The 9,221-nt window shown below is 47.0% G+C and overlaps 1 protein-coding gene across 1 annotated transcript in view; it reads left to right on the top strand.

Moving 5' to 3' along the window:
• The window catches only part of LOC114050421 (E3 ubiquitin-protein ligase TRIM71-like), an 83,206-nt gene extending 74,507 nt beyond the window's left edge, over positions 1–8,699 (top strand). Inside the window, exons 6-7 of the mRNA XM_027872071.1 lie at positions 3,718–3,852; positions 7,211–8,699. Of these exons, the coding sequence (XP_027727872.1) occupies positions 3,718–3,852; positions 7,211–8,662 (1,587 nt within the window). The 3' untranslated portion in view covers positions 8,663–8,699. The remainder of the gene's footprint in view (positions 1–3,717; positions 3,853–7,210) is intronic.
• Positions 8,700–9,221: the final 522 nt, after the last annotated feature.

Genomic DNA, 9,221 nt, shown 5'->3' with positions numbered 1-9,221 from the left:
GAAAACCCTGCCACCGAAATGTATGGGATTCTAGAGAGGAGTGGGAGAGCCCTTGTGAGAGAGAGCACTGGGGACCCCACTGAAGTGTCTATGTAACGAATGGGAATTTCTCCTTTGCTGGCCCGGAGATTTTCTGAGGAGATCGCACCGGAGAAAGCCCCTGATGTGTGCAGTGGTGTCGATCCGGGAGCTCTGCAGTACCTGAGGGGCACGGGTGGCCGTGGCCCTTGCCACTTGCCCCCCCCCCCCCCACCTTTGTTCAGAGGCTGATTACCTGTGCAGGAGCTGGACTTCTGCCTTTCTTGTATCTCTAGCTCTCAGCTGGAGTTTCTTCGCCTCTAAAATGGCGGAGTGGGTTGGTGGCTTTGGAATCTCTTTCCAGTCTCCAGCTTTGCTCTTTGCCGTTTGGTTTGTCCAGTCTAGCTTTATTGTCTTAGTGTTTCTCAGTTGCTTTAAGAGTAGTCACTTTGCCCGCTGGCACCTACCATGGCTGCCTCCCCCCAGGTACCTCAAAGCCTCTTTCTTAGCAAGGCGAAGAGCCTGAGCTGCCCACGTTCCTCATTTAGCCTCTCAGGTCTGTGGGCTCCCCCTTGTCAGGGTCTCTTGGGGGGCCCCAGCTGCCGATGCTGATAACGCCAGTGTGTAAGACATTGATAAGATATCCTGTGTGAAAGCTTGCTGATCTGCATGTGGGCACTTGTAAATATTAGATGATTCTGGACTCCTGGGCTCACTCCTTTGCTAGTTTTAGAACCCAGAGCTGCCTGTGTAAAAGGGCTAATAATCCTACTAGCTAGTGTTTATAGAGTGCTTTACAAATGGGATCTCCTTGGATCCTTGCCACAACCTTGGGAGGGACAGGCTGTTAGTAGCCCCATTTTGCTGATAAGGATGCTGAGGCATTCATTTAATGCAGAGGACCCTCAAAGATTGGTTGAAACTGACGGTGTGATTGAAAAGTTGAGCTTATTGATGAAACTTGTACAAATTGATTGATTGAGTTTTTGTATTTATTGAGCCTGCCCAGTGATGATAATGTATGAGGCACAGTCATTGTGGGACTGACTCTGTAAAATGTGTAAAAATAATCAGTTTCCATTTTACTATAAATATTTAGTTGAACCAAATTGGGTATCCCCACTCCCACCCCGGGGTAATTGGATAAACCAGGAAATTTGAAAGAGACTATAAAACAAAGGTAATAACCAGGAATGAAAATCAGGTTTTCCCAATGCAAAAGGAATAAAAATAAGATAGAAACTGTCATCGATTTACCTTCACCATTACAGTCTTCATTCACATTGCGTACTAACTATATCACTAACATCTGGATAGTTTTGGCCTTTTGACCGAATTACAAAAATCCACACTAAAGATAATTTAGAAGCCAACATCTTGAATAAAAAAAGGAACCTCCCCCACCCCAGCCAAGATGATACAGACCAACATAACCTGCCCCTTCTGGAATCTTACTGATTGGGGATTTCCCTCAGCATTGCATGTTCTGAGCTTGGCCGTGCCCTCTCTCCCAAGCCCCCCTCAAGGACCTGGGCCATGCTGGCAGGCTTTCCCTGGCTCGTTTACTATCCCATGGGTATCAGGCCAATGCATGACATGGCCACCTGCTGTGTCTTTGCATTCTCTCTGAGGCGTGTGAGTCCGTATAGATTGATGTCATCTTCCCCTGGTCTGGGACAGGTGAGGGAGAGGAAGGGCCAAGGGCCCATTGGAGAGTTATGTTGGTTAATAGGGGTAAAATGAATGTTCAGGACCAGGAATTTGGAATTATGGAGTTCCATTTGCCAGAGTGCATCTTACATATGCAGGTGTCTTTTAAGATCAGCCAATCAATAACATGCATTTATTAAGTGCTTACTATGTACCAGGCATTGCAGAGTCAAAGGAAAAGCAAAAACGGGGAGATAAGTTGGACATAATTAAGTACATACAATGTACCTTCCTAGTGTAAGGCAACCTTATGGGGGGTGGGGGGGAGGATCTCATTAGCAAGTGGACAGACTGCAGAAAGTCACCTGCAGAAAGATGTTTGAACTGAACGTTGAAGGCAACCAGGGATGCTAAGGTGAGAAGGAAAATATTCCAAGCCCAGGGCAGAATCAGTGACTAGGCCTCGAGGTGGGTGATGGGAATGTCACTTGTGAACACCAGCCTTCAGAAGACCAGTAAAGCCAGATTGTAGAATGCATGGAGTGGGTTGAGGTGTAAGAAGGAGGCAAAGCTAGGATGGGACCAGCTTGGGAAGCCATTTCAGTGATCTTGGAGGTAACAGGAGAAATGAAGTTTCCAATAAGGTTCTTGCCTTATGTAGAATAGCTAGTTTCTGTTAGAAACTTAGCCTTAATTATCCTTCCCAACAACTATTTTATTTGGGAACCTTTTTACATTTGATTCAATGAATTATAGTGCATAAAGGAGTGCAGTACCCTGCTCCCAGCCCCCGTCAGGATTCTCGGCTGGCCATTCTGGCTCATTAGATTTCCTTTCACATTTGGTCTCCTTTTCAGCTGGTATCCTCTGCCACTCCCTTCACTCCATTATGTACACCACACTCTACTGGGCTGTCTCCTAAACACTGGGGAAATGCCATTCCAAAGAGTTGGGGCCCCTAAGGTTTGGAATCCCTGATCCAAGTAGAGGTTCTTGTGCTATTTGAACTGCAAAGGTCTTTTGAGATCATTAGGTCAACCCCCATTTTACAGATGAGGATACTGAGACCCAGAGAGATGATCCATCTTGTCCAAGGTCACACAGTTGGGCCATGAAACCCAAGTACTATGAGCTTTCTGCCTTGTTTCTTATCTTCTCGTGGATTAGGGGCAGTGGGGTGGGAGGGGTCAAGGAGGAAGTGGGAATCCCACCTTTGCATGCAAATTGGCAATTTATCTACAAGGACAGACTTATCCCTGGCAGTATTTTGAACCCCAGTCTTCCTCATTCTCAGGCTGGTGTATCTCCCTCTATCTACTACCCTGCCTCTCATAGAAATCTTGATGGGTTTTAAAAGAGGCATTAATATTACAGGTACTTAAAATCAGTAGGTTTTCAGTTTTAATTAATTCTTTATGGATAATTTCTGCCTGCTTTTTGAAGGCTAAGGAAATTTTAGGAAATTTGATTTTTTGCCTCAGGAGGACGAGATTCCCCTTGAACACTTGATATAGGTTCCCATTTTTTCCTTCAGGAAGGCTTTTAGGGGGTTTGTTCCTAACGCTTTTATCTTGACTCTAGCAAACCCAGCACCTCTAGGCAGCAGTTTTGGGCTAGAGTGGGTGGGGAGTCTTGGTTGTGGGAGGGGGTGCTGGGAGTTGGAGCTGTACCCTCCAGCACAGTAGGGCCCAAGGGTTGGCTGGGTCCATAGTCACAGCTGCTTGATGATACATGCTGCATTTGATACTGCATTTCAAGTTTTCGCCTGGAACTCTGCTACACTGGTTTTCCCATGTCAGAGTATCTTTTAATAGTCCTGACATACACCACCATTTAGGTGTAACTCGTCATACGGAGGAAGCTGGGGCTGCCCAAACACTCCTCTGGTTACATGTCAGACAGGTGCCAGTCTTGCCGTGCCAGCCCTCTGCTTGGGGGCAGAGCCGAGTGATAGTGGCTTCGTGTGTGTGTCTCCCCTTTGCAGTCTCTGTAGCCGCTTCGGACAGATATTATATATGCTCTGTCTTTGTTTTGTTCTGTTGTTTCCAGCTGAGCATTGAACAGGCCCAGGCTGTGGCGGACCAAGTTGAAATGAAAGCAAAGGTGGTCCAGTCTGAAGTCAAAGCAGTCACATCGAGGCACAAGAAGGCCCTGGAGGAGAGGGAGTGTGAGCTGCTGTGGAAGGTAAGACAGATGCTCTGCCAGACCCGGCTGTTCTTTGTCCAGCCGCTGTGAGACAAAGACCCATGTGCGCTAAGGCCAAACTCCAGTAGCGCTAATTATAGACTTTCACGGGTCGTGTTCTAAATTCGGAACATTGGAGTATTTCATGGAAGTGTTTTGGGGGAGGAAGGGCCCAACCCCTGGTGTTGCCAGGACACACTGGTGCATTGTATGGCCTTCTCTCCCAGTCGAGCAACAAGGGCGCTTTTCAGAGCTGGTAGACACCCATCAATGAATGTCGCCCGAGTAGAGAAGGCAGGAGGGGCAGAGCACAAGGGAGATGACTTTTTAAGGCCAGCACACTGATAGGAAAGAGGCCTTTGGGGGAATTGCTGGATGGCTCCATTTCCTGGCCCGTCCAAAAGACCAGTTTCCTTTTTGTTCTTAAGGCTTTTCCTCCAATTGTAGAGGATGAGATGCCAAGCCTAGAGGGCGATTTTAAAACCAGATGGAGAAAATGACTCATGCCACTCCCTAGCACCCCCATCCCATCCCTCCTTGCCCGGTCTCATTCTTCACTTAGGAGTTGAACATATCCAGAAGGAATATTTAGGCCATCATTGCATTCCCTAACAGCAAGATGGTGGCATTCATTAACATGGATCGGGCTGCCAATGGGGGTAGCCAAACTCTTAAGCTTCCTAAGAATACACAGTTTGGGCAGGATGTTTTTACCAAAGTCTTTCTTTTTGGTGGGATGGTAGAGTGTGATACCGGCCTATTTTTATGAAATACCATTGCCACAGAAAGTTAGCCAGAGACAGAAACGGATAGGCATTTATTTAGTAGTTTTTCTTGGAAGACAAACTGTGAGTCCTGGAATCTTCAGACACTTCAGACACTCAAATGCTCCCATTGTTCAGATCTTATATAACATGCCCAAATGTTAATTAAAATCGGGAGAGGAGCTAGGTACTTGGTGCAATTTGAGAAGACTGTCTGTAGTGTATCAAACTATGCCACAAACTTGCTTTTCTGGATTTCTGAATGAAAGGGTCTTTGTCATCTGTTGGAGGTTGGGGGAGGTGGTCTTTTGAATGCTCACCTTCAGTGATGCAAAACATCTTTCTTCCCTTGACCTAGCTCTGGTTTTGAGGTGCTGCTATCTTCCATCCTTCGGGAGAAAATGATGAATTTCTTTCTCTAGTCCTTAGCATTATAGAGTAACCTTTTGGAAGAAAAAACGTCAGTCTTGTGTTTATTGTAAATGATGGATTTCATTTCCTAGAAAATTCCTTTGTATTTTCACTTTAGTTTCCTTTCTGATTGTTGTTCATGTCAGCATCATGCATTTAATTAATCTTAATTGTCCTTGACTTCTTTCCCAAGACATTGATTACGCTGGACAACTCAAACCAGTCAATTTCTGTGAATCACTCTTGTCTTATGTTCTCGGTACATTTGGCCCCATAGATTCTGGCAAATCCTTCTCTCCTGAAGCCTTCTCTTCCTCTTCTTCAACTCTGTCTTGGGTTCCAGACTGATGGCTTCCCTCCCACTTGCCTCTCTTCACCTAGATGCTCTTGTCTCTCCAGGTGTCTATTTCCAAGATATCCTACCACCATAGACTTTTACATTTGTGTTCCTTGTTTTCCTCCTTCACGTTGTCTGATGTGTTCAAATTTCCCATTATTGCGTGTTGTCCTATGAGTCATGAGATTGTGGTCATCTTTGTCCTCTGAATCTTAATCACAAACCTTTCCCATTCCTTCGTTAATATTAACTACCCTGCTGCTGGCCATCCAAACCTTCCTCTCTCTTTTCCGTTCAACGCTTCTCTGCTTCTCTTTTCTCCTCAAATGCTAAGAGCCGTGATTTTTCTTAATGATAGACCCTGTAATGGTGTTCTTTGTCCCGAGGGCTCGCTGGTGGTTTAACAATTTACCTTCTGTCTCTCTGGGTCTCCTTAAACGCATTCTGTGCTGAGGATGCTGATGAAGCCTCCGTCATTGGTTTATCTCAGAAGGACGAGCTGGCTTTTCTGCAGTTCTGTGGAAATTTTGGATGGGCTTGCACATTGGCCCCAAAGCCTGGAAGGAAGGAGTGGGGCATTCTAGCCCTAGGAGAAAGCCTGCCTGTAGTTTGGGGAAAGGAGGCTCATCCATTTGGCTTAATTAGGAATACAGGAAGCAGCTAAATTAAAGAAGAGTCCTCATGGGAACTTTGAGAAAGAGACAGGGCCTTGGATCAGCGATTTCACGAGATTCAGTGAGTCCTCGATGAGCCAGTTCTTTTGCCAAGGCAGGTCAGCGTCTTCGGTGACATTCAGAGCCTTCGGGAGTTGCATAGATCACAGAGAGGTTGAAAGACCCTGGACAAGTCTGAGGCAAAATTTGAACCCAGGTCCTCTACGTTCAAGGCCACCTCTCTCCCTCCACGTGGTGCTGCTTCATAGACTGAGTGGGATAGAATAATTGAGCTTTGTTTGAAATTAAATCAATTTGAATTTAAACAATATTTTAGTGGATTTTTTCTAAATGTAGGTATTTTATTTATAGCATCCTCTTAGTCGTCAAGGACAGGTCTGCTGTCAATGGAAGTAGGTAAATCCGTGTTGTCCACCACAGCAGCACTGCTTTAGTGGAGAGCCTTCCGGCCCACTCGCAGACACTGTAGCTCTCACCTGGCCTGGGTCGGGTGGGTGGGAGTGCAGAGGCTGGGGTGGGGGGTGGGGCAAGGTCTGCATCAGGAGGAAGAGGGATTTCCGTGGAAACATCTCTCCAAGAATTCTGGATCTCAGGCCTTGGCTTGCCTCATTCTCCCTCCAGTATCGATTGATCATTCCTGCTACATTCCCCAAAAATATTTTGCCTGGTAGCAATAACAATAAAAAGATCCCCCCCAAAAGAAGCCAAACTCTGAACAAGTAGGGAAAACCCCTCAGCAAAAAACTTAGTAATGCCCTGTGAGAAAGAGCATTAAAGTATCTGTAACTCCTTCCTGTCAGCAGAGGCTTATGATAGCAGAATGTTAAATACATAATCACGTGATATCATTGAGTACTGTTGTTTTGGTTTGGCTATTTTTCTTTCTTTTTTTCTTTGTTACAAGGGAGGGAACAATTTTGTAGGGCAGTGATGGTGGTATTTCCTTACAAGGACTGATGTAAAACCCAAAGGCCTTAATGAAACTTCCTAAAAGTCCTTCAGTAAACAAAATTAGATTCGAGAATCTGTCCATTCTAAGAGGTTCCAGTGACTCAGTTTCCTTCTTAGGCCCGTTGGGGGCTTTTTGTGCCCCTGAAGATATAAAGGTTGACTGTCACTCATCACTCCTCACGTACGATTTTTAACAAGGCCTCTTCCCTTTCTCCTCTTAGGTGGAGAAGATCCGACAAGTCAAGGCCAAGTCTCTGTACCTGCAGGTGGAAAAGCTTCGTCAGAACCTCAGCAAGCTAGATAGCACCATCAGCGCGGTGCAGCAGGTCCTGGAGGAGGGGCGTGCCATGGACATCCTGTTGGCCCGAGACCGCATGTTGGCTCAGGTCCAGGAGCTGAAGAATCTCCGGAGCCTCCTGAAACCCCAGGAAGATGACAGAGTGATGTTCACCCCCCCAGACCAGGCCCTGTACCTGGCCATCAAATCCCTGGGCTTTGTCAGTAGTGGGGCTTTTGCCCCCTTGACCACGGCCACCGGGGAAGGCCTCAAGCGTGCCCTCCAAGGCAAGGTGGCCTCATTCACTGTGATCGGGTATGACCATGATGGGGAACCACGCCTTTCAGGGGGGGACCTGATGTCCGTGGTGGTGATGGGGCCCGACGGGAATCTGTTTGGTGCTGATGTCAGTGATCAGCAGAATGGTACTTACCTGGTCAGCTACCGGCCACAGCTGGAGGGTGAGCACCTAGTCTCCGTTATGATCTGCAACCAGCACATAAAGAACAGCCCCTTCAAGGTGCTGGTCAAGTCTGGTCGTAGCTACGTGGGCATCGGGCTGCCCGGCCTGGTCTTCGGCAGCGAGGGGGACAGTGACGGGAAGCTGTGCCGCCCTTGGGGGGTCAGTGTGGACAAGGAAGGCTTCATCATCGTGGCTGACCGTAGCAACAACCGGATCCAGGTGTTTAAACCCTGCGGCACCTTCTATCACAAGTTCGGCACATTGGGCTCGAGGCCTGGCCAGTTCGACCGCCCTGCTGGAGTGGCTTGCGACTCCTCCCGGAGGATTGTGGTGGCTGACAAGGACAATCATCGCATCCAGATATTCACATTCGAAGGGCAGTTTCTCCTCAAATTTGGGGAGAAGGGCACGAAGAACGGACAGTTCAATTACCCTTGGGATGTAGCCGTGAATTCAGAAGGCAAGATTCTCGTCTCTGATACACGGAACCACCGGGTCCAGCTGTTCGGGCCTGACGGGGCCTTCCTGAACAAGTATGGCTTTGAAGGGGCCCTCTGGAAGCACTTTGATTCCCCCCGGGGCGTGACCTTCAACCACGAAGGCCATCTGGTGGTGACGGACTTCAATAACCACCGCCTTCTAGTCATCCATCCAGACTGCCAGTCTGCCCGCTTCCTGGGATCAGAGGGCACAGGCACCGGGCAGTTCCTGCGTCCTCAGGGGGTAGCGGTGGACCAGGAAGGACGCATCATCGTTGCCGATTCAAGGAATCATCGGGTGCAGATATTTGAATCCAATGGCAGCTTCATATGCAAATTTGGTGCTCAGGGAAGTGGCTTTGGCCAGATGGACCGGCCCTCGGGCATTGCTGTCACTCCAGATGGCATGATCGTCGTGGTTGATTTTGGAAACAATCGAATCATCATCTTTTAATAGAAAGCGTTGGCTTTGTTGTTCTTGCGGTTGCTTTTTGGGGGGTAGTGGTTTTTTTTTTGTTTTTTTTTGTCCATTTTGAATTTCAAAGAAGAAACTCTCAGGGAAATTTTTTTTCTTTACTATGAGAACAAAAAAAAGTACAACGTTACTGAAGACCTACCTCATCTTTATTTTTTTACAGATGAATGTACTTCTCTTTCTGCAGGGATTGAGCCTGGGAAGTCATATATTCTATCTACCTCATGTTCTTTGGGTTCCCTCCTCCCTTTGTTCCTTTCCTCACCCCCTCCCTTCTCAGCCCAGTGCAGATTTTGTATTTACCTCCATCCCCAAAATGGGTTATTGAATGCACAAGCCTACGATTGGATTGGTTATCATGCTGTCACTGGATTGGTCGTGTGCGATCAAAGCTTTCTAGAGAGGAAGCCAAATGAGGCTCTCTAACTTCTAAAAAAAAAAAAAAAAAAAAAAAAGATTAAAAAAAGTAGGGTTAGATACCTAGAGCATCTATGTTCCAGATTCTAGACTGTGGTTTGTGGGTTTCTTCCTGTGTTAA

The sequence above is a fragment of the Vombatus ursinus genome, unplaced genomic scaffold, assembly GCF_900497805.2.
Source record: "Vombatus ursinus unplaced genomic scaffold, bare-nosed wombat genome assembly UNPS02014799.1, whole genome shotgun sequence".
Classification (NCBI taxonomy): domain Eukaryota; kingdom Metazoa; phylum Chordata; class Mammalia; order Diprotodontia; family Vombatidae; genus Vombatus; species Vombatus ursinus.
The sequence above is the reverse complement of the archived record's forward strand: the minus strand, read 5'-3'. Positions and strand labels throughout refer to the sequence as shown.